Raw genomic sequence first — 27,082 nt, forward strand, 5'->3', positions numbered from 1 at the left:
CTTATATTTTATTAGGATACATTTTTGTATGACAACTTAGTAGTTGAGGATGGCAAAGTTAACTTTTCCTTAAAAGTTATTGAACAAAATAGGATAAGTAATCTACTTATTTACATGCTCAAAATGATTTTTCTAGACCACAAGTATTGTAGGAGTCTTGGAAAAGGAGAAAATAATTTTTCACTTTATCATATCTAACTCCCCCAAGAGTGTTGACAGAGAGGATGCCTCAGTTTTGGATGGCTGACACTTGGGGGGCCCATCAAAAGTACAGCATAAATAGGAATGTGACAAAATCACTGGTATAAAATAATGAGGTACAAAGAGGAGTAGCAAACTCGAGTCTAGTTCTGGGCAAGCATCATTAATATGTGAGGAGAGTTAGAAATTTGGGGCCAAGCCCTCTGAAACCATGGACATATGTGACCTGATGTATTACTCATTAGATATTCAGGGCAGAAGAAAGAAGATTCAGAGATTAACTGAAATTTCATGACTATGTGGTTCAAACAATATTGGTATCAAAATTAAAAGCATTTGTACAATGGAGGACAAGGTGAACTCTGGCTTTAAACATGTTGACTTTAAAGTAAAGGCAGACATTCTATTGAAAAGCAGTTGCTTTTTGTGTTTTTGTTGGTTTGTTTGTTTTTTTCTTTTAATGTTGGCTATGGCTGACTAGGGTCAACCTTTCACTCATTTACTTGTTATTTGCACAGATGGCCCTGCTGAATTTCTTCTTCCCTGATGAAAAGTCATACTCTGATGAGGAAAGTAGGCGTGTTCGCCGCAATAAAAGAAGCAAAAGCAGTGAAGGAGCAGATGGTAAGTCTACTCAGATGATCCTTTATCACTTCTGAGTTATCTCTTAATAAAAACCCTTCATCATCTCATATATTGTCTACAGATCCAAGGTCACAGAACATTTCTCCAACCTAATGTACCAAAAGACCTTTGATATAGAACTAAACTATATAAGGATCCTCCTTCCTCCAACTCCAGATACCTTTAACACTTTCTCAGTATGTCTGAGAGCCAAAGTAGCATTTATATCTCTCAGTATCACTCTCCATAAGGGCTTCCTCTGTCCTGGGGACATTTAACATCTTCTAGGGCCACCAAAGGAATTGGTCATATTTTTGGAATTGAGAGAGTGTTTCACCATGCTGGCACTTACATGATTTTTTAAATTCCAATAATAATCATATCAATGTTCATATCTGCTACCATGTCCAAATCTAAAGTAAAGCTTCTAGAACTAGTCTATATGTTTTTACAGGGTAAGGACTCAATTCTCTTTCTATAACCTCAGAATCTGGCCTAATATCTGGCTCATCGTTGGTGTTTGTAAGTTGGTGATGTTGACTGCCCCCTCACCAAGGCAGTGCTGTGTAATAGTTTTGAGTTAACTAGCAGTGCATTCTGTGGGACATAAAAAATTTGTTGAGCTAGCTCCTGGGCAGGGTCTTTGAATCACTCATTTCAAAATTATCATGTGATAGAATGCTACCCCTTTGGCACAAGGGTTTATAGAATGCATAGCTCTGGGCTGCTGCAAAGCCATCTGGATTCAAAGACAGCATGTGTCTGGCTACATCTGCCAATGATATGTGTCTGGAGGGGGTTACAAAGCAATATGATTTTGTAAAGATTAAAATGAGATTTTTAAGCTGACATTTCTCAATGTGAGTAAGGGCTAGTGGTAGAAGCAGTTCCAGAAGGTGGGAGCTGTTGAAGAAATGGGGCCAGGATTTTGTCAGTAGAAGCAAGAAGAACTGGATGAAATCTGAAAAAGAACTCAGAATAAAGACCCTGTAATAAAAAGACAGAACAATAAGACAGGTAGGGTTTTCTAGTTAGTGAAGGTGTCAGCAGCAATGGATTTTTTAATGGAGAACTGGACCAGTGGGACCATACTCTAGAGTAGACAATTTACATACAATTGATGATCAATTTCAGATCTAAGAAATGTAATCCAAGAAGAAAAAGGCAACCATTATGCAGCCAGTCTCTGGCTGGATAGAAACTGGGGACTGATAGTCATTATCCCTTTCATTTCATAATTATCTCACCTTCTGTTACATGTAAATCACTCAATATTTGGTACTTCATCAGAGACTCTTCCCAGTACCACCAAATCCTTCATAATTCCTGGATGCTGAGAAGGAGTAAATGAGAACAGTATCACCTTTTACAGTGAGCATTTTCTTCCATCCCTCTCCAAGTGGAAAGTCAAAGGGCTTCTAAGGTTTACCTCTTCATCTAACCATTCTTGTTTTTTCTTTAAGAAGACAATTTCCTCTTCTTCTACAAATCACTTTATCTAAATCTGACTACCAACATCTCTAATACTAACCTTCCTCGGAGTGTTTATTCTGTTTTGATACAAAACAGTTTTTCTCTCTCTGGTCAAGACCAAAGTCTCTCATTAATTTTTAGCACTTCTAATCTGCTTCCCTCCTGATCTGAATCTGTACCTTGTCATTAGATTCTGGTCCCTCTATGCCAAAGCCATGTTTATCATGCCATCCAGGTATTTTTCATTACTGAATATAGCTAGAAGGAATCCAAGTGTACCTTAATAGTTAGGGATATAGACTGTCTTGGGGTCCTGGGATTTGATTAGTTGTTCAGCCTTACACAAAAGTCTATGGAACCATTTCTTTAGATGTGATGAGTGTCCCAATGAGTTAAAATGGTATGAGCCAATCCAAATCTCCTTTTCTTTTAAACCATTCATGTTATCCTCCTGAATATATGCTTTATTTATTCAATACGTTCTTCAAATATTTGTTGAGTAAATTCAGCAGCATATATACAGTAGAATAGAAATACCATAAGAATATCTTGTTTGGTTCACTTTTATATCTCCACTGCCTAGAAAAAGATGTGGCACATGATAGACCTTCAATAAATATTTCTTGTTCCCCCAAGGAACTTTACTTTTAGTGCAGAGACAGACAATAAACAAAGTTGGTGATGATAAGTGCTGTTAAGAAAAATATATCCAAGAAAAAGATCAGAGTAATGGGATATGCTGTAAGGTGATCCAGGTAAGGTTCTTTGATAAAGGAACATAGGAGAAGAGACCTGAGTGAAATGAAGGTCCAAGCCATGTGGATTTCTGGGGGAAGAAGAAACAAAATGCAAAAGTTCTGAAACACAGGAATGGTATATTCCAGAAAGATCAGAGTAAAGCAAGAGTGAGAGGGAAGGAGATAAGTTCAGAGGCCAAAATCCAACCTCAAGCCTTATCAGCCAAAGTAAGTAATCTGGCCTTTATTCTGCATCAGATGGGGAATCACTAGATGGGTTTGAACAGAGTACTGATAGGATTTGACTTGTGTCTTAACAGAATTCTTCTGACTACTTTACTGAAAAGGGGTGCCAGAAGAAAGGACAGAAGCAGGGAGAGTCATTAGGGAGAGAGTAATCTAGGCATGAGATGATGGTGGTTTAGACCAGGTTAGAAGTGGTGTGGGTGGTAGGAAGTGATTGGATTCTGGAGAGATTTGAAGAAATAGCTGAGAGGATTTTCAGATGGATTGGATAAAGGATATGAGAGGCAGAGAAGAGTTTAAAATGACACCAGCATTTTGGATTTAAGGAATTAAATGAGTATAATTGGCATCTCTGACATTTGGAAGAAGAGAAGAGGAGAAGTATAGAGGAATATGGGGAAAGAATCAAGAATTTTGTTAGGTCCATTAAATTTGAAGTGCCTATTAGCCAGTTGGATATATAAGTTTACATTGTACATCTCTGTCTCAAGACAATGAGCTGACTTGTACTCAAATAAAGGACTTCTCACTGAAGAAGTGTGTTAGATTGTAAACTGTCCTGAATAGAGTAAGAGGTGGGGATAGTAAATCAAAAAAGAGTAATTAAGCTCTGCCCCCGCCAAAAGAAGGAAAACAAAAAACTATGCAAAGGAGTTGGGGGAGTCTACCAGGCATTAATTCTAAATGCACAAGTTACTTGATCATATTATAATAAAAATTTAGCTGTCCATTTCAAGTGTCATCACAAATGTCAAAGAAAATATCATTTGTCTTGAAGAGTTAAGAAATAGTTTCAGGAAGAAAACGTTTTTCAAAGGTCAAAATTAGAAACACATTTAAAAGAGAACAGAAAAAGTCAGTTCTAGTTCCATGTATGTTTTTTTTATCTGTAACTGTCCTTTGATTTCACCTCAATTCCCACACTATTTTATTGATAACAAGCCTTCTAGACACTAACAGAAGGAACACACGGATGAATAAGGCCTCAGAGATGCTTACAGCTTAGTAAAGGAGCAGACATTTATAGGCAACAACTAAGAATGAAGCAAAGGTAGAGTGGTAAATTGGGTCCTGGCATTTTACCTAACATGAACCAGTACATTGAAGATACTCAGACATTTGTCAAATGAACAACTTAACAAACCAATAAATGTGGAGTCTAGACTTTATATCTAAAAACTATAGTTATCATGCTTAATAATCTCCCCTAATGCCTGTGGGAGAAAAAATATCAAATGTTTGATTAAAAGAAAAGGGAAGGAATGTGGTGACCCTCAGGAGCTTGCATAGGTTCACCCAGAAAAAATGAGATTGCAGAAGGCCATTATCTTCTTTTCAACAGACTATTTATTAAACTACTTGATGGGAAGCATAACATAGGCTGTCTAACTTGCCTTCACAGAAAAGGTCAGTGGTTATGTCCAGGGTGTATCCAAACTTTCTAACCCATCATTCAAGAATGATGAAATTAATATCAGTTTCTCCTTTCAAATTACTCTATAAATGAAGGCATTGACCATCTAAGCAGAGGTCCCAAACACAGGGTTAGTTCCCCTCCAAGATTTATAATGAACTCTTAGAAAACAAGTGAATTTTTATTTCTTTACTACATATCTACCTTAAATTCATAGCTTTTGTCTTGGGTTGACCAGAATTCATAGTTGCTAATTATATGAGGCCTTTTGGTGATTATTATTATGCAAGGAAAGCGTGATCACTTCATTGTTGTACTCAGTCACAACAATTCCAGAAACCTGTGTTAAGATTTCCTACTGAGGTCCATCCTTGTGATGTGTTTCTGAAGTAATATCAGCTCTTCAAGTGGCTTGCCTCATCATCCCCTGTAGGCTGCTCCAAAAGGTAGATCATGTTCAGGAGGTTATAAGGTCTTGGAATCAGATAACAGGAATCCTGAATTCCCAAGAAGGTAATTTCCTTTTTTTCCTGTAGAGCATCTTCAAGAGTCAATCAAAATCCTTTTATCTCTCCACACCCACCTGTCTCTAGTGTTTCTGCCCTAGTAAGGTAATAAAAGTGCCACACAGTATAACAGAAAATGTACTAGATCAAGTTGCAATGTATGGATTCCAGCACTGTTGCCTCTGCCACCTTACCACTCATGTGACTTTGGAGAAGTCATGTCCCTCTGAATTTCAGTTTCCTTGTCTATAAAATAGGGATAATTACTGTGACTTACCTCATGAGGTTGTTGTGTTAATCAAAATATTAGAAAATATAAGTATGAAAAACTACTTCAATAATTGTTAAGTGCTATTATTACATTCTTTCTGGAAAAGGAACATAATAGTATGGTGTCCCAGACATTTGAGGGCACTTATATGTTCATTAATTTATGGTCAACCATTATAATTTCTACACTTATGTTCTCTTTCAGGCAAATTACTTGTTTTAGTTCTTATTGGTGCTATATAAGCCCATAAGAAGAAGACTCCAAGTGTCAAACTGTGGCCTACCTCATCACAACAAATGGTCACATCTGCACATTCCTTTGTGCAATCTCTTAATTTCTGACTGGCTTATATATGTGTCCATTTTTAGTATCTCTTGAAAATTTTTCTTTATAGTTCTTACTTTTGAACAGGTCAAAATAGTGTTCTTTTCTACTATTATAAAAAGTATAAGGAGATAAACAAGATTGAAATATACCCTTTGTCCCTGTTTCTTAAAAATAACAATAGAATAGGGGATAACTACTATTAAATTGATAAGATGGACATGAAGGCTACAGTGTCAAAGAAAATGTGTTCTGTCTCTACAAATGTTAACTAGAATTACAAATTGCCCTCATTCTAGTATTGCTCTTCTATTTATTGCTTTTCAGTGAGACATCACTGTGCTATTACCAAATGAGAGAGACTAAAATCATTTCGAGAACTGATAGATTTTCAGTGGCTTGTTCACAATACAAAATTAAACCTTTTAAAAGTTTACCATGTATGTGGACTTGAAGTGGATTTTTGATTTCAGATGTAGAATCCCCAAGATTGCCTGGGGGTCACAGATGCCAGCAGCTTAAGTGCCCACAGGAGATCACTTAGAAAGTGGCTTTGTATCAATAAGACAATTAGTAAGCCAAAATGTCTTAGCTTGTTTATACGCCAAAATACCTTTCAAAGCCCTACTTTCATTGATAGGACTAACCCTGCAGTAAATGATCTCAATAAGCCATCAACTATGACACATGGTTAACAAGCATTTTTAGAATACCAAGTATTTTAGCCATGCCCAGTGTCACAATTCCAGCAACCCGAGAGACTGAGGCAGGAGGATCACAAGTTTAAGGACCATCTCAGCAACTTAGTGAGACCCTGTCTCAAAATAAAAAAGTCGAAAAGACTAGGGATATAGTTCATGGTAAAAGTCCCTGGGTTCAATCCCCAGCACCAAAAAGTAAAATACCAACTATTTTAGAATATCTAGTAAGATATATGGTAGGCCCTTTAAATGATATAGCTACCAGACTCCTGTTTCTTACTACCTAAGGCCTAAATTGAACTAGGGATAGAGGTTAGTGAAAGCTTAACCTTCCTAGAAATATTTACAGATTTTTTTAATTAAAAAAATAATGCATTCTCATTGGGAAAACATTATAAGCAAGAGCTGGGTGTGATGGTACAGACCTGTTTCACCAGTCACTAGGAAGGCAGAGGTGGGTGGATTACTGTGACCAGGACATCAGGACCCCCATAGGCAACATAACAAGAAAAAAAAGTAAGTAAATAAATAAATAATCAAAACAGAATCAGGTAAGGTAAAACGGGAACATGCTACCCCAATAATAAGTGTCATAAAGGTAAGACATTTTTGCCTAAAGGAGATGAGGAGACCCAGTTGACCTGAGGTTCTCTGAAGGTACTTCCAGTCTGTCTCTATTTCAAGTTCCTTCCAGCTGTTTGTTTCTCAGTATGGAAAACCAAAAGACATGGATTCTAATCCCAGCCCTGTTATTAGTAGTTATACTAACAGTGTGACTGTAGGCATATCTTACTTCACTTCTCTCAACCAATTTTCTTTAAAAGGGTTACACTAGAATTAGTGATTCTCAACTGTGGTGTAAGAGATTCAAACCCATCTAAGGAGTTTTTTCAAAGTATACATACTGCTAAAAATTCTGACCATTCTATACCCCACTAAGGAAACTTTAGTAAGCTAGGTGCTATTACTGATGAGAATATATCATATCTCTCAGATGCATTATGATAAGAAAAAAATTTTGAACTGCTGGAATAGATGGTCTAATTGTTTCCTTCCAATTCTGATATAATTTGTTCCTAACTGTTCCTGATTTCTGTAATATCATGATAATAGCCAGGCTAGTTTTAACCAATCAAATAAGTCTGAATGATTAAATACTCAGGGTTTCAATTTGGATGGTCAAAGAGCCTTTTCATTAGCATCCATGAGAAGGCTCAGTAAGGATTAAGAGCATGCAAATGGTTTCAAGAGGAGAAGGCTAAGAATCTTAATCTGTTGGCTAAGTAGTGAAGTGTTAGGTCCCTCATGTATGGCATCTCAAAATATCATAGGCAATTATAGATGTGTAGCCAGAAGACACCTGTCGGCTCTGTAGTGTATTACTTAGGCAACTCTGCCTTACTTTGGATTTTACTTCTTGACCTGCCCAGCCTCTTTGGTCTGAAAGGTAAGGAACTACCACAGCTGCTTTGTTTTTGTTTTTCATTCATTCACTTATTCAATGAATGTTTATTAAGTACTACCTGATTTTGAATCACTGTTTGTTGATCACTTCTCCAGATGTGAGGAATACAGTCGTGAACAAGATTAAACCCACCCTCATCAAACTCACAGTGGATGATTTTAATACATTGTAATGAGTGATACAGTGGGGTAGGTACATGGTGTTATGAGGCACATGGTACCTGTTCTACATTTTGGATGTCATGGAAGGTCTCCTAACAGAGGCAACATCTGAGCTGCAACATGAAAGATGCCAGAGTTAGTGAGCCAAATGAAGATCAGAGGGAAAAGTGCCCATGGAAAAGAGAATATACATGTAGGGAGCCTGGCTTATTTAAATAATGGAAAGAAGTTTATATGGTTAGAGTATCAGAGGTCTAAAGGGGAAGTGATGATAAATGAACTGGCCAACAGAGTTCAAATCATGCAGGACTTGGAATCCATTTTATAGAGCTTAGAAACTATTCTAAATGCAATGGGGGAAGCACAAGATCAATGTCAAGAATAGATTATATGGCAGATATCTTTAAATACTAAATGCACATGATATGAACCAACAATTCCACTTCTATTTCTAGATATACCCACATGTAGAAAATCATTTGTCAACAAATATACTCTTTGCTGTACAACTGGTAATAGCACAAGATTGGAAACAAATGCCCATCATTTAGGAATTGATTTAATGAATCATGAAAATCTTTAACTGGTAGCAGTGGTTGCTCTAGGGAAGAAAACTGAATTTGGAGCCTGGGGTGGAAAGGAAATGACTTAATTTTCATGTTCTTCTGACTTTTGAATTTTTTAAAAAAAATTTTAGTTGTATATAGACTTAATGCCTTTACTTTAATTATTTTTATGTGATGGTAAGTATCAAACTCAGTGCCTCACATGTGCTAGGCAAGCACTGTACCACTGAGCTACAACTCCAGCCCCTGACTTTTGAACTTTTTAATGTGTATTTCTATGAATTTAAAATAAAGAAATAGATAACATTTATTTTAAAATGTAAATAAAATGAGCATGGTATTTACTTTTCTAACCATACTGAAGCACATTAGCAAAAATTTTATGTTATAATAATGTTCTATGCTAATTAGGAGGTAGAAAAATCCATATATATCGCTGGAGAGGATATAAATTGTTATAATCATTTTGGATATGAATCCAAATCTATACTAGAATTAAACATTAGGATACATTTCATCTAGCATTCACAGGTTGAGGAATCTATCTTATGAAATTGAGAATACAGAGTTGAGGTCATGTATATAAGGATGTTTAGTATAGCACTATTGTAGGGACACAAGGAAGGATAACTCTAATACCTACTAGTAAGGAAATGGTCAAATTATGGCATAGTCAAACTAGTAAATATTATGCAGCTATTAAAATGAATGAGAGTTCTATATATGGATCGAAGGAATGACCATGTTCTACTGCTAGGTTTTTAAAAAGCAAATTTCAGAGTAATGTGTGTGATTCCATTTTTATTAGTAAAGGGAACGATTTTAAATCCCTAAAACATTAATGTAAAAATAGTTGTGGAAAGAAGCACCAAATGTTAATTACTGATTACCTCAGATGGCAGTTGGGTGGGAAAGGGATAACTATTATGTGATTCTTTATGTAGATTTTATATTGTCTGTCTTACTGCAATAATCATATGCTACTATAATGTATAAAAATAGTAGACAAAATAGAAAGAAAAAAAACAAAGGCAGTCAGGAGGTTGCTGCAACATGACACAAAGGGAATGAAGGCAGTTAATCTAGGGTAGCAGCAATGGAGACAGAAGTAGACAGTTTACCTAATAAGTGGAAAATAGTAGGACTCGGTGATTTGATTGAAGGGAGGGAAAAGAGAAGTCAAAAAAAAAAAGAGAGAAGTCAAGGAAGCCACCTAGGTTTCTGGCAATGTGCTGTACTATCCACTAAGATAATGATCAGGGGAGGAAGATATATGGTTTTAGACAGGTTGAGTTCCAGGTACCTCTGGGAAATTCAATAAGAGAAAATTATAAGCAGTCTGAGATGTTCATCTGAAGCTCAGAAAAGATTCCTGGGCTGGGAATATAGAAATGGAGATCATTAGCTATGTTAGGACTTTCTCAGTTACATGTGACAGATAGCTGGCCTAGACTGGCTTAAGTTTTTAAGAAAAGGAAGGAGTGTGATTTATTGTCCCATTTAACTGCCAAGTCCCCAATGCAGCTGTCTTTAAAACATGGCTTAACTTTGGGCTGAAATGATGTCATCAGGACTTTCTTGACTCTGATTGCCTTTGAGTTGGGCTCAATTTTTAGACAGGTTCACCCTCTGATGTGGAAAAGATGGCTACTCAGAGCTCTTAGGTTTGCATCTTCCCCATTTAAACCCAGAGGAAAGAGTGTTCTTCATCCCTCTATTGAAATAGAGTTATTGGAGTAAAAGGTTTCAGGATTAAACCAAAAAAAGTAGGAAATAAAAGGAAAGGGAGGAGAAGAACGGAGTAAGAACTAGAGATTTATTAAGCATCTGCTATTCATAAGGCACTGTGTTATAGTATACCCAGGGATACCAACAAAAAGTATAATATGGTTCCATGGTTCTGGAACCCAACGTTTTAATAAAAAGAAAATCTTGTAAATAATTCACAGAGGTGATAAGTAGTGATATAGAGGCATGATAAGATTGCAATGGGAGTATAGAGGAGGGAGCTTCAGAATGGCCTAATACATTAAATATATCTCTGAGGAGAAATACACAATGGCTGGCACATATTAAGGCATGCATAAATGAATGAATGAGGTGACATTTGAATTGGATTTTGGAAGATGAATGGGACTTTGATGAAGAGCAGTAGAAAGTTCATTTCTAACAAAAGAACAGCAAGGACAAAGGCTAACCAATCCCCTAGGTTTTCTGACTCTCCTCTTGGCATGAGAGACTTGGAATAAGAGCTGAATGGAGACAGAGCTATTGGGCAGAGAAAATGTGAGAAGAGCCCAGAATAACCTGAGGGGGCATATTTTCAAATGCTCCCTCAGGTACTTAATAAATGGCATTTTAATCCAAATTATCTTCGCATCTTTCTCACTTAACTATGCCTTGCCTCTACCCTCCATACACTTGAGAAATAAATGTTAGCAAGGTAACAAATCTTCCTTGTTACTAAATGAAAGTTTTAAGTGATACATAATGGTTCTTAACTTTTGCAGTTAATTCCCTGATCTGCTTACCAATCTCTGGTACAATGGAGCAAAATACATGTAGACTCCTGACGTATTTTAGAAGCATTAGTTGATCCTACTTTCTTTCTTGTTCAGGACTCTTGACTGACTTAGAAGACATAGATTCTAAGTCGTTAACATGTAAACAGATGGAGAGAACTGTTTTTGAAATGGTGAAGAACCAAGGATGGGCCTTGGTTTGTAGCTCAGTGATAGAGCATTTGCCTAGCACATGTGAGGCCCTGGGTTCTATCCTCAGCACCATATAAAAATAAATAAACAAAACAAAGGTATTGTGTCCATCTACAACTAAGAACGAAATCAAAAAATAAAAAGAAGGGCACTGAGGATATAGCTCAGTTGGTAAAATGCTTGCCTAGCGTGCATAAGGTCCTGGGTTCAATCCCAGCACCACCAAATAAATAAATAAATAAATATGAACAAAACAACAAGGATGTTTCTCTGTAGGCTTATGAATCTTGACTGCATATTTTACCACTCTTACCATTATATAGCCCTTTTAATGAACCTAGTCCTGTGATGCATTAGGTCAGTTGTTTAGGACCTACCTGCGCTGAGTTACATGTACTCAGTCAAGAGTCTAACCAACCTATGCTTTGTTGCCTGGTATATTGGAAAGAAGGTAGCATTGTGCAGATCTATTTTCCATATAGAAAAACAAGTCAAGGGCCTGGCCTACTACCAGAAAGTTAGTAGTGTCATCTTTATAGATGAATTCAGCACATCATTATCTTACATTGTGCCAGAAGAGCAGGAGGAAGATTGACTTGGTAATTCGCTGTGTTTCAATCCTAATCTGTTTAGAAATATGATTTCTTTAAAAGGAAATGGAAAAAAGAATGTGTTTCTCACGATAACCTCACAGTATCTCCTGAGAGGATGTTCAGTTATTGTAAATACAGCAATTTGATTCTCTCCTTGAATTTCAGATAGATTTCATCTCTTTAAAAAAATAAACTACATTGAAATGATCAGATTTTAAAGTATGAAATGCATGCTTCCAGAAATGGAATTTTATATTTCAAGTCACAAATTTAAATCTCTATTTTGTTTAAAAGAAAAAAAAACTTCACATGAGTCTTAGAGAAATTGATTTGTGTGGTACATTATTTTTATAAGTCATCTCCAAAGCGCTTTAAAAATATAAGTTTACATTGCATCCTATTCAAAGGAGAAAGGCATATTTGTGGTGCAAATATTTTATCTCAGAGGTCATTTTCAAGTGTCAGTTCAGCATTTCAAATCTAATCTGCTCTCCCCACCCCTTAACACAACATACAAAATCCAGAAGCTTTCAGAAACAAGGTGCAGATTTAGTGCAGTAAAGCTCCCCAGTGTGTGAATAAAGCATACATACAATGTAGAAAACAATCAACAGATATCAACAAATAACCTTTCTGTCCCTTAGCTTCTCTTTGAGACAGCTTGGGATAAGGATCAAGCATAGAATTTAAAACCATACAGATCTGATTTCAAATCCAAGCTCTACTTCTAGTGGTTTGGCCTTGGCCAAATCTTATAACCTCTCTCAGCTTAAGTTTTCTTGTTATGTTAAGATAAGGTGCTCAATAATTAATAATCATTAGTATCAACTGTAAGATAAGAATAGCACCAACATATATACTTTTCAGGTTATGGGTAGAATAAATGAGAATACTTTTTGTTTCAAATGTCACAGTCTCTTAGCCACTTGATAGTTAAGAAGCTATCTTGCTTTTCTCACAGAATTGTGATCATCAAAAGAGATAAATAATTCTAAAACACTTAGAAAAATATGAAGTGGTGCTCAAGATTAAGGCGGATACTTTATTTTAAATAAAGCTTGTCTCAAGAGTTTTATTTCTCCAGTGAATTAAAAATTAAAGAATAAAAATCTGATATCACAGGCTAGGGATGTTGCTCAGTGGTAGAGCACTTACCTAGCATGTGTGAGGCCCTGGCTTGATCCCCAGCACCCAAAACCAAAAACAGAGTTGGAAAAATAAAGAATTGGATATCACAATCTTCCATTACTATTAATAATTCATTACTTCTGATTTTGTCCATCATGCAGAATGTTAAGTTTAGAAAATAAAATATAATTATTTTTGGCATTCTCTAGTTATTGACAGGTTTTTTTATCTGCAACCACAAACATTCCAAACACAGCCTAGAACCCCAAAGTTAGGGAGAACAGAAAAACCTTGTGCTCTGTAACAAATTCTCTACCCCAATGACAAATTACCTCAGTGACAAAGGAATGGCTTCACTTTCACAAGGTCTATTGGGGTAGGGTTTTATATAGCAAATAAAGACTATTTACTAATGCAGTGAGCTTGTCTGACGAGCAATTAGAGTGGGCAAAGGGGTCTACAAGATGTGAGAACACTGATACTCTAAGAATATACATTTAGTACTGTGAAAAACAAAAAAAATTCCAAAATCATAAAACTAGAAAAGTGAAGTTATTTGGGACCATCAATGTAGGAGTTCCCTGTAAATTTTGGTAGATGCTGAGAGCATCTCACTGTATAATCCATTATACATACATCTTTTTCTTTTTCTTATATGGTATTGAATCCAAGGGTAATTTACCACTGTGCTACATCTCCAGCCTTTTTTTTTTTTTTTTTTTTTTCAAATTTTGAGACAGGGTTTCACTAAGTTGCCAATGCTAGTCTCAAAATTGTGCTCCTCCTATTTCAACCTCCGGAACCACTGGAATTACAGGTATGCACCACTGTACCCCTCCAGTAAGCTGACTCTTAGTCCTCAGTTAGACAGCAGTATCTGGTATGAGAAGACAGGAAAGTCTCAAAACATTTTACAAAGATTTCTGTCAGATTTCAAAGTTCGTTGTTTATGGTTTGCTTTAGTTACCCAGAAAACTCATTTCTATGGAACCTCTTACATGGTATGAAACAAGTGAAGTGTTAAACTGTGTATAGATCTATTAGGTGAGTACTGTAGAACGTGTAATTAGAAATCTGAGCTATAGCTTTTAAGCCAACTCTACTAGAAGATATCTTAAAGAGTTTATATATTATTAAGTATATTCCTCCATAGCCTGTGCCATAGAACAGAAAAACTTTTCCTCCTAACTAGCTATAACTTTGGACCAGTTGACCAACCTCTTTCCCCATCACCCCTCTCGCCTAATCTTCCCAGTTTCTGATAACCACTTTTGTATACTCAACTTCTGAAATCAACATTTATAGATTTCCCATATGCATGAGATCTGAAGTTTACTTCCTCACCACTAATTCTAATCCATCCTTCCAGGATCTGGCTTGAGGCTTTATGACTTTTAAGTGGCCAAAACAAACCTCTATCCAAATAGCTCATCTTCTTAGTTTACATTCTTCCACATGCGTGCTTAGGATACTTACATTTTCTAAGTCTTTTTCATGTTATAATTTCATCTTCCCAGCTATACAAAAAACCACAAGAAATTAGGGTTTCCTTCTACTGCAGTGTGGCAACTAGTATGAGGCAAGAAAATTGTCAAGAAGTTAATGAATGTTTGCAGATTGAAAAAAAAAATAAGATGCTATATGCCCATGCTAAAGCATACCTCTCTTTTAATAAAGAAGACTATATTTGAAACATCCTAAGAGATAGACAACAGACAAAGTCTATGAAGCCACAGAGTTGACTTATAGGGCAAATAGTGGGTAACTCATGAAAAATTAAAGGAAGAAATGTGGTAAATGTTTGTTCATGAGGGAGCAACCTTTCAGCTCTTTCTAATTATATTCTTGTACCAAGGTACTGTCTCCAGACAGCAATACTGTACAGTATACATAATGTTCCATTTGCATATTTAAACACAAATGAAGAAATAAAATTATATTGTAATTTATCATCACATATTTGTTATCTCCCTTTCATTCCACAAATTTTTATTATTTCTCTGACTCCTCAGGTACAGTGTGGTGCTTTTGACCTTTTATTGGCATAATACACAGTTTGGATAACATTCACATGCTGTCCCTAGGGATCTGTTCATTTTAAGTAAATCATTGTTGACCTTCAGTACTTTGTAACAGTATTTACAACACACTTCAATACTGCAGTTGTAAATCACTGCAACAGTAAAACAAACTTTGTTTTCATATTTAGGGACCTGAGTTCAAGTCATAGGTTTGACACTTATTTCCTGTGAAACTTTGATGCTTATTAATCTCTCAGTCTCAGATTCTATAAAATGGCAAGGATGGTAATGTCTACTTCACTGGGTAGTTGTGGTGATTAAATGCAATGTTATTTAGAGTTCTCAAAGTGTAAAATCCTGGAAGAATCTTTGAGTTCTGTATTCCCAAATGCACCTGTATATTTCTCCTTTCTCTCATTGCCAGCCCCTTGGCTTAGACTTCGAACTGCCTCTTGCTCTGTCTCCTTCTTGACCTTAAATTCCTCATCCCTTTTTCCTTTGGAATTATTCCCTTGTAGTTGATCCATCTAACAGGCTCAGATTCACATTTTTTTTCCATTAGAACTAGCTAGGCTAAGTCCTAACTCCTAGAGGTTTTTCTTATTGTGACCATGGTGATGAATTTAAATGTAGTCTGGGACATTAGAAAATAAAATCTCCTTATTTCAGAATTTTTAATCTTTCCCCTATTCCCAGAAGATGCCATACACACATACACACTAAAAGTCAGGCTCTGATCCTGCCAGTAACTCCAGTATATACTGGTACATAGCTTAGTTCTGAAAGTCAGCCACGGATATTTAGAGAAGAGGAGTTGACCTTCAAAAACAAGACAAGGGGGCTGGGGAGATAGCTCAGTTGGTAGAGTGCTTGCCTTGTAAGCACAAGGCCCTGGGTTCAATCCCCAGCACTGCAAAAAAAAAAAAAAAGACAAGGGCTGGGGTCAGTGGTGTGTACACCTGTAATCCTGGTGGCTCGAGAGGCTGAGGCAGGAGGATCACAAGTTCTAAGCCAGCATCAGCAACTTAGCAAGGTGCTAAGCAACTCAGTAAGCAGTGAGACCCTGTCTCTAAATAAAATACAAAATAGGGCTGGAGATGTGACTCAGTGGTTGAATGCCCCCGAGTTCAATCCCCAGTACCTACCCCACCGCCCCCCCCCAAAAAAAAACAAGACAAGGATGGAGAGTCTAGGGAAGATAGGACTTGTGTTCTCTAGATGACTTAGCCTAGGATTTGTTAGCTTTCTCAAATTTTGTATAGGAACCCTCAGTAGTAAGACCTGGCTATACCCAGTGATACTGTTCCAAGCTCTAACTTTACATGTTCCATCCCAATACAGTAAAAATGATTGAGAAACTAAGACCAAGACACAGTGTTTCTTGGGTCTTCAAAAACAGCCCTACCCCTCCAAGTTGTTTGTCCTGTTGGTTCTAACTGATACTACAACTCCCTTTTGTTTATTTAAATTGCCTTCTCCCTTGACCACCAAATAGTTGTCTCAGTTGGGTAAGAATTGTGAATTCCTAGGTCTCAACACAAAAGAAATTATTCTATGTATATAACAGGTGACTTATGCAAGAATATACAGTGTTGAAAATTTAACAACCAAAATGCCCACTGACAGCATAGTATATGGATAAACTGTGAAATATTCATATAATGGAATGGATAAACAGCCATCAAACCAATTGGATATGGATGAATCTTACCGGTATAATTTTTTGTATGTATGGAACTGGGAACAAACCCAGGGCCTTGTATATTCTAGGCAACTACTCTACCACTGAACTACATTCCCAACCCTTACCACTATAATTTTAAGCTGATAAAATTTTAAGCTCCCTTCTAATTGGGACTATAGCCTCAGTGGTAGATACCTGCTTGACATGTACAAGGCCCAGGATTCCATCCCCATCACTGCAAAAAAATTCCCAAGATATGAATATATTGAATGCTTTTGAGAAATTAGTCATCTTGGACCTATAATAAAGACAAACCTAATTTAATATTAAGGAAATGTAAGCTCCAAAATATTAAATATAGCATAGTAAACTATATAAAACTACAAACAACAAAGTTTTTAAAAAATATTTTATTAATACATATAAATGTGATACAATTATATGAAAAGGAAATGAAGGGTTCTGAATAAAGTTTTCCTTGTGTGGGGAAGAAGTAAGGAGATAAAAGTTGCATATAAGATTTTGGCAAAGTCCTAGCTTTTGTTTTGAGTGATTGGTTTCCAAGTATTTATTACATTGTTTTTTAACACTAAAGTGCCTATACTTCAATCAGTCTGAATTGAGATATGCTGTAAATGTGAAATACACACCAGATTTCAAAGATTCCCATATCCCAAAAAGCAATGCAAAATATCTCATTAATATGTATCTATATAGACAGGTATAGTGGTGCATGCCTGTAATTCCAGCAACTCAGGAGGCTGAGACAGGAGAATAAGTTTGAGGAGGTCATCCTCAGCAACTTAGAGAGGCCACTAGCAACTTAGTGAGACCCTGCCTCAAAATAAAAAATAAAAAAGGGCTGAGGATGTAGCTCAGTGGCAAAACATGCTGGGTTAAAAAAAAAAATATATATATATATATATATATGTGTGTGTGTGTGTGTTTTATATGTATATTATATATACACATATATATTTATACTGATTACATGCTAAAATTAAAATATTTTAAAATTAAAATATTTTAGATACATTGGGTTAAATGAAATGTAATATTAAAATTAATTTTATCTCATTCTTTTATTTTTAATATAGCTAATAGAAAAATTTTAATTATATATGTGGTACACATTTGTGACTTACATATTTATATTCCACAGTGTTGTACAGGTTGAACATTCCTAACCCAGAAAACTGAGATCCAAAATTCTCTACTATCCAAAACTTTTTGAGCACCTATATGATGCCACAAATCTAATGATTCAGTGTTCTCAAACATAGTTTCAGTCACAAAATTATAAAATACTGCATAAAATTACCTTCAGGTTTTTTTGAATAAAGTGTATATAAAACATAAATGAATTTTGTGTTTAGATTCCAGCCCAATCCCCAAGATATCTCATTATGTGTATGTAGATATTCCAAGATCTGAAAAAATCCAAAATGTGAAATGCTTCTGGTCCAAACCATTGCAGATAAGAAATATTCAACCTGCATGAGAATTCTACAGCATTGCTCTTTATATGTATTCCCAGTTATTTTCAGAGGTAAAGCTATTTAGTTGGTCTTTTGGGGCTTAATAATTCTAATTTATTTTATTTTGTGACTTCTGCAGCTTAAATTGAAAATTTTAATGAATACAAAAGTAATACCTGCTCCTTCTAAAACAGAATTAAGTATTAGAGAAATTTATGATATAACAGAGGGAAAGTAGCACTGTAATATCAGCTCCCAGACATAGGCACTATTTACAATAAGTAGATTTTCTAGGTATTTGTGTTTTTAAGGTATTAGAATCTGAGTATCAGAGTTGTCCCTGTTCTTTCTCACTTTCTCTGATACCAGAGAAGCACTGGAAGGTCATGGCTCAATATTTGTGTCAAGCAGAGAGCTAAAATAGTGATTCCCACCTCTGGAGTTACAATACTCTATGGTTAGTTGGAGTTTGGATTTCTTTTCCTGGCCTAACCTCTCCCCTCCCCCTAAGAAGTGCCGTTTGGCATATGTTTATATTACAAGGTAAAGAAAACCAAAATTAATGTTTGAAGAATTTCCTGATACCCCTTGGAAAAAATTCAGAGACCCAATGTGATATTGTAAAACCAGAACTAAGAATTACTGTTTCAGTGTATTGATCTCCTACAAAGTACCTGATCATTTCTCCCAGTGGGTATAAAACAGGCTTCTGATGAGAGTATAATGATTTAGAGAAAACAAGATTCATTCATTTCTTTTCAGTATAGGTTTCTTTCTATTCTTAGGAAGTCATTTAAAGGAGTTATCTGTAAGGGGCAGGGGGTAAAAAAGAATTCAAAGGTCAGATTTGGATTATGTGCTAGAACTTGAAAATTTTTTCCAAATTGCCTAAGGCCCTGTATGAAAATCATTAATAGAGAAATAACTATTTTTTTCAAGCCTTAGACTAAGTGCCATGAAAATTACAGAAGCTGTTTTCTTTGTTCACATTATTGATTGACAAATTCAAAGATTTTTAGATACATTTGTCGGAATAGCCACCAAAGAGTTTGTCATTTTTTACTTCTTTTCCTTTCAGTGAAATGAATTCTTCATTCAAAATCATATTCTTGGTAAAGATACCAGTGGATTTTCAAATGATATTCTATGTATCTTAGTCCCTGCACTGGTTGAGACCTACAAGAGAAAAATAAACACAAACTGTTCTCTTACTGCTATTCTAATTAGAATCTCTTTCCTTTCCCCTCTTTAGGGAAACGCAGGCCTGAACTAGGCATTCCAAGCAAGGCTTTTTCTGAAACTAAGTCATTGTTCAAGGGGTCATCCTATCAAACCTCAAGTCAATTATAATTTTTCTTCTAAATCTAACCCTATTTACACTTCAATGCTAGTTTGTCTCTTTCTCTACTGGTCACATGTTTGTCTTGCCTTCTCCTCCTATTAGATTGGCAGTTCCCAGAGGTAAGAGACTATGTCTAGGCCTAATTCCAAAATAGTATAAAATACATGTTCCAGGAAATACTTATTAACAGAATTGTTATCAAGAACTCATTTGCACCAAACCCTTCCTAAATTTATTTTAGGCTAATCATGCTTTTCATTAAACCATGAATACACATTACATGGTAAACTTGTTTAGAGACTACAGAAGATAAATTGGAGTTAGAAAAAGTAGTCTACAAAAATTGTAGGTATTGATGGCGCTTTTATATATTTATATCCTTTTACTTTGCTTCTGCTGTGTGTAAATGTGTCCTGTTTATAAAGTATTATGTGATCTTTTTAAATAGAATGATAGGTTAAAGAGAGCATTTGGGTAGAAACACAATGGTATTACAAGATCAGTATATCCAAAATATATCATATGGTAGAGCATTTGCCTAGCATGCATGAGGTCCTGTGTTTGATGCCCAGCAGTAAAAAAACAGAAGAGGAAACATAAGAAAGTGCTTTTGTAAGTTAACTGTCTAAATATGAGGTTCTTCAGATGTGATTACGTTTGCAGATACAATATTCAAAAGAACATTCATTTCCTGCTAGCTTCCCTTGTTGTTTGAAGATATAGACACAAATTGCTTTGGCCTTTGTCAGTATAGTCAAAAATGCCAACCTTTACACACAAATGTATTTTATTTGAGAAAATAATATCTTTCTTCAATTTTTCTTTAAAATTAAAATAAAGCATTTTCCTAAAATAACTAAACATAAAATATTATAACTTATGATAAACACATACCAAAATTATAAGGCACCTAAAAATACTTCTCTTGGTAATTATAATGATGAATATTATAGTCATTATTTTCTCTCTAGCCTTTTTGAAATTGGAGATTTGTATATTTATGGGGTAGAGTGTGACTTTTTGATCTACAGAGACATTAAAGATTCAGTCAAGCTGATTAATATACGTCATATCAACTTACCATTTTTTGTGGTGAGAATGTTAAAGATCTATTTTTGAAGTTTTGAAACATACAATATCCTATTATTAACGTGGTCACTATACAGGATCAGTACAGATCACTAAAAGCTGTTCCTCCAGTGTAACTGAAACTTTGCACCCTTTGATCAACACTTTTTTTATCTCTCTCCCTTTCTTCCACACTCTGGTAACTATCATTTTTCTCCTTGTTTCTCTGAATTTCACTTTTTTTAGTTTCCGCATATAAATGAGATCACACAGTATTTATCTTTCTGTGCCTGGCTTATGTCACAAGCATAATGTCCTCCAGTTCCATCCATTTTGTCACTAATGCCAGAATTTCCTTCTTTTTAGAGGCTGTACAGTATTTCTGGCCTTGAACCTACAATCCTCCTACCACAGGCTCCTGAGTAGCTGGGATTACATAGGCATATGCTATCATGCCTGGCTCATATTTGTAGTTTTTTAAGGAATGTCCAATACTATTTTCCAAAATGTCTGCACTAATTTGCATCCTCACCAACAGCATATAAAGATCCCATTTTTTCCACATCCTTGCCAAAGCTCTTTTTGATAATAACCATTCTAACAGGTGTGAGGTGATATTTACAGTTTTAGTTTGCATTGCCCTGATAATTAGAGATGTCAAGCATTTTTTATAATATGCTGACCATTTGTATGAGTTCTTTTGAGAAATGTCTATTCAAATCCTTTGCCATTTTTTAATTGGGTTATTTGTTTTCTTGCTGCTGAGTTGTTAGAGTTCCTTATATATTTTGGATATTAGCCCCTGATTAGATGTGTAGTTTGCAAATATTTTCTCCCTAACTGTGGGTTTACTCTACACTCTGTTAATTTGTTTCCTTTCCTGTAGGGAAGTTTTTACTTTGATAAGAACCCATTTACCTACTTTTGCTTTGGTTGCTTGTGCTTTTGGAATCCAACACAAGATATCAGTTTTATTGGGATATAATTCACATTCCAAACACTTCACCCATTTAATGTGTCAATTTGTGGTTTTTAGTACAGTCTGAGAGTTGTATAACAATCACCATAATCAGTTGGAGAAAATTTTCATCACTTCAGAAAGAAAACCTTTTCACTATCAACCCCTAACTCCCATTCCCTTCCCCAGCCCTAGGCAACCACTAATCTAGTCTACCTTTTATCTCAATAAATTTGCCTATTCTGGACATTTCATGTCAATGGACTTACACAATATGTGGTCTTTTGTGTCTGACTTCTTTTTCTGATCACAATGTTTTCAAGGTTCTTCCATGTTGTAGAATATATTAATACTTAGCAGTAGGGAGACCCTATCTCTAAAAAGGGCTGTGGCTGTAGCTCAGTGTTATGAGTGCTTGCTTGGCATGTGCATTGACCTGGGTTCAATCCCCAGTACCTCCTCCCTAAAGACAGGAACTTGATTAAGACATTGCTAGAGGGTCTGAGGACTACAACTTATCATCATCTATCATATATGAAGGCAGGATTAATAGGACCAATTTATGTTATCCCCACGCAGCCAGCCCGAATAATGTGTTGTATCTAATTCTGTTTATAAAACATTCCTGTTTTTTATTAGCATTTCATGGATGATTCATGAAATACTCTGTGTCTCCATTTTCTCTCTAAAATAGAGAGAGTATTCAACTCAGGGTTGTTTGGGGATTAGATGAATTGATGAAAGTAGAGCACCTAAAACGGCCTCACCCATAGTAGAAACATGGTGTGTATGTGTTCTTTCCCTTTCCCCTGCTCCCCAGTGGTAAGTTGGACTGGCTGACTACATTAAAAAAGCAAATGGCATTTGTGGCAGCCCCATTCAGGACTTGAGCACTTGAGTTGTTAGGATGATTTGATTATTGGTTTTAGTGTTTTATGGTGTATGTCACAAGAGCTACCTGAGCTATTGGTCTGGAGCTGTCAGCAACAATTCTGTTTTATTCCTTGAGATCAGTTGGACCAAGTTTGTTTTCTAAGCACAGAGATCGGAAGCTCTGGTCTATCTCATCTTTCAATCTCAGACCCTTGGGACCCTGACTTTTCTCTCAGGACATGTGGATTTCTTCCAGACACTGCATTCACTCAGCTCTATTTAATGAGGCCCTGTTGTGTTCTGGGCCCTGTCCAGACTCTGAAGACACATAAAGGAGAGAACATATCCTTTCATGGAGAATGTATTCCAGTGAACCTAGGAGAAAGGAGGTAAAAAGAAGAATGACTTAGCTTTCTTGTTCTTTGTAGTAAGGCAAGGTCATGAGATAGATTTGATCAGCGGGTAATGAGCAGAATCTTCACTTTTGGGCCAAAGCATTTATTTTCTGGTGCAAGTCTCTAGTACTCTCCTTTCCTGCCTTAATCATGGAAACACATATATAGCTAGAGGAGCCACAAGATCAAAGCCATCAGGAATGCTGAGTCCCCGCAAAGAGGTCAGCTATTCTGAAGTTCCCAGACCTATAATGTACTTTGTTGGAATGAGAAATAAATATTATGTTAAAGCATGGGAAAAAACTGCAAAGTGTAGTAGAATATATATAACATAATTTATCATTTTAAACATTTAAGTGTACAATTCAGTAGTATTAAGTACTTTCATAATGTTTTGCAACCATCACCACATTCATTTTAAGGTTTTTCATCCTCCCAATCAGAAATGCCATATCCATCAAATAGTGACTCCCCACAGTTCCTTCCCCTTAACTTTTCTTTTCTACTTTCTATGTCTATGAGTTTACCTATTCTAGATACCGCATATAAGCAAAACTATATCATATTTATCCTTTTGTGTTGACATTTTATTATTTATTATTCATCCATGTTATAGCATGCATCAGTACTTCATTCTTTTCATGACTGAATAATATTCTACTTACATATATACCGTATTTTATCCATTTTATCTTTTTATTAATTTATAGACATGGGTTATTTTCACTTTGGGCTGTTAGGAATAATTCAATAATGAAAATCTGGGTACAAGCTTTTTGCAAAAATATGTTTTCATTCTTCTGGGGGGTTTAACCCAGGAGTGCTTAACCACAGAGTCACATCCCCAACCCTTTTTTATTTTGAGACTAAGTTGCTGAGGCTGGTCTCAAACTTGCAATCCTTCTGCTTCAGTCTCCCAAGTTGCTAGAATTACAGGCGTGGGTGGAGAACAGCTCATTGTAGTTTTTATTTATATTTCCCTGACAAGAAATAATGTCAAGCATGTTTTCATGTACTTATCAAATATTTGTATATTGTCTTTAGAGAAATGTCTATTCAGATCCTTTGCCCAGTTGCCAAGTAGGTTATTTGTCTTTTTATTATTGAGTTATTTAGATAATCTAGGTCTAATCATTTATAACACATATGATTTGCAAATATTTTGTCCTATTCTATGGGTAGTATTTTAACTTTATTGTTGGTATCATTTGCAGCACAGAAGTTTTTAATTTTGATGAAGTCCAACTTATTTATTTTTCTTTTTTGTTTTACTCATAGTCCTCATTTTTTGTTTCTGTTATAACTTCAAAAAGTCTGGATGTGGACTGGAGTTGTAACTCAGTGGTAGAGTGCTTGCCTATCATGTGGAAGGCACTGGGTTCGATCCTCAGCACCACATAAAAATAAATAAATAAAATAAAAGTCCATTGACAACTAAAAATATATACTTAAAAAAAGTCTGGGTGTGTTTTTTGCTCTCTATGTGATTTGATGTTCAGTCATGACTCAAGTGGCTCTATGGTGATTTTAGAGCTCCATAGCTTCTTTGACAATGGTAGTGTAGCTCTGCCATCTTAGTTTCTTTCTTATCTGACTCCCTGCTGAAAATGGAATCAGTATTTCCTCTCCCTGACCCTTCTGTAAGGACCATTCCTTCCTGTCTTCAGTTAGCAGAGATGGAACAAGATTATAGTCATATAGGTGTATCTATGCCTTAACATCTAACCAACCTATGTATGGTCTATTTATTAATTGATTGAATTTTGCCTGTAGAGACCTACTATAGTAAGTATTCTATAATATTTTGCTATGATGTTAACTGTTAGGCCTTAGCAACCTGTGCTTTTTCTATTGAGCTTGGTTTCAAAATAACTCAGCAATAGAATTTGTCTGAGCTGAATACTAGAAGAAATCAAATTTCTGCCAGAACAAAACTGTTACACATTTAAATCAAAATCCTTAGATGACCTTTAGGGTTTCTTTCAGTTATGGAATTGTATTTGTTTTAAATTGTTAAAATTTTTTCATAAAAACTACTTACCATATCTAATTCTAGTTGGTACTATAAGCCACGGGTTATAGTAAAGACCTCAAACTATGTCCTAAAAGTAACTATCATCTATTGCATTCCCACTATGTTCCATACAATGTGGTAGACATTCTAATCCTCAAATCATTTCTATGCATGAAGCAGGAGTTATTCTCATTTTACATATAAACTCGAACAATACCTTCAGAGATATTAAGTAATTCAAGCAGAGGTACAGGTGGCAAGAAAATGTAAAGGCAAAGGTGAAGTCTTCCTTGTCTTAGTTTGTCCCTTTTGGCAGGTGTTCATTTTGTGTTTTTGACACCTCCAGGCTTGAGTCCAACTTAAAAGTATTCACAATACCCTTTTCTTGCCTGAGTCTTGAACAGATGAAGTCTTCTTTAGAGCTACTTTTCTGGAAGACTTTTCTATCTATAAGCATTCCACTCGGGCTTGGGGGCAGAAACTTACTTTACTGTCTCTTGGTAGAAGGAACTTAAAGTGAATTTTTGGTGAAAGTTCAGAATCTTAGTAAAGCAACAGGAGAGACCCACTCCCAAGCAGCTATCTTGGTGTTGTACTTCTCTATCACTAGATTCTTTTAGGTCAGTAGAATTGGACGTTGTTGGTCATGTCATACAGTATTGTTTTGCTATGACTCAAAATTTGGGCTCAGTTTCCCCATTCCTATGCCAGAAAAACAGTCTTGCACTATAGAAACAAACCTGTACTATAGAATAGAACAGAATTGAGTTAGCAGGAAATATTTCATTTGCATTACAAAAAAATTATTTGATTTTTCTTGCTTGGAGCATCTTGGGCTTCTATTCTGGAAGCTAGAGACAGTAAGTAATTATAAATATCAAGATGAAATGACCATATCATTCTTTTTCTGTTCCAAGTGAATGACAGCTCTTTGTCCCATAGTGTAACATACATAACTACAGGGAATGAATTGAAGCCACAAACAAAGCAGGAAGTAGCCATTACATGGTCAAGTGGGAGAAACAGCAATTAAATACAAGCACAATTGTTAGAGGTCAGTGACTTTTTCTGGAAACATATTCAGACTTATTGAGCACCAACTTTGTGTCCTCACTTTATGTATTGTATGCCATTGCATTCTTACAACAATCCTATGAAGTCAGTATTATTATTTTCATTTTACAGTTAAACAAACTATACACTCTAGCTCAGAAAGATTAAGTAATTTGCACAAGGCCACACCACTAGTTAGTGGCAGATGCTGAAATCAATCCAAGGTTTGCTTTTTGGTTTTTTAATTTTTTTTCTCACTCTAAAGCTCTTTCAACTATACCGCCTCCAAATGACTTAGCCTGGTCATGGTCAGATACGACTTGCTTTTTTTCCTTATAATACCTGGCATTATAATCAGCCTGGTCCTAGTAATGCAGCAGCATTTGAAGTGTGTTGGTTTGAAGGAAAAGGGATGGTTTATGGACCAGAAAATGGCATCTAAGTCAAGGGTTATCAAGTGAAGATATGTGTCTCTTTCCTGAAACCATTAACTTGGAACTGTAGATTTATACCAAGAATCCACAAAAGTAAAGTCACTTGTGCTTAGAGTTGAGAGTATGAGTGTGGGAAAAATGTTACTGTCCATACTTCTGAGTCTTAAAACATCTGCTATTGCAGCCCCCCAAGGGACTTTACTCCCACCAGTCTTGCTTTTCTATTTGACAGTAATTATGAATGTCAAATCTTGTTTTAAGCACAAGGAGCCCAAGTCTCCTACCACTTGCATCTACCCCACAAGAAACAAAAAGTGCTTTACAATCCAACAAAGGAGCATTGCATAGAAAGAGAATTTGGGTCATACCAAGAGTGAACAGTTTAACATTCCACAAATTTCCAGTGAAATTGGGAAAGGCATCTTGCTCGCCTTTCCATAAACCTAGTAAATCTCTATCTTTCTGAGTTTATCTATATGCTCTTTCATTATGATTACTTCTTTAAATAATTACTACTGTTAGAAGCCCCCTTATATATCTCTGAAAAATCTGTTTGTGTATCATGCTTATTTTTTTCTTAATAAATAAGATGGAAGCACTTTAATTTTCACCAAGATGGAGAAAACTTGTTCTTTCTA

At 35.7% G+C, this 27,082-nt stretch overlaps 1 protein-coding gene across 1 annotated transcript in view; it reads left to right on the forward strand.

The window, feature by feature from the left end:
* Eda (ectodysplasin A) overlaps window positions 1–27,082 on the forward strand; it is a 370,621-nt gene that overhangs the window by 293,788 nt on the left and 49,751 nt on the right. Inside the window, 2 exon segments of the mRNA XM_053743337.1 lie at window positions 720–829; window positions 11,526–11,551. Coding sequence (XP_053599312.1) covers window positions 720–829; window positions 11,526–11,551 — 136 coding nt within the window.

The sequence above is a fragment of the Sciurus carolinensis genome, chromosome X, assembly GCF_902686445.1.
Source record: "Sciurus carolinensis chromosome X, mSciCar1.2, whole genome shotgun sequence".
Taxonomy (NCBI): domain Eukaryota; kingdom Metazoa; phylum Chordata; class Mammalia; order Rodentia; family Sciuridae; genus Sciurus; species Sciurus carolinensis.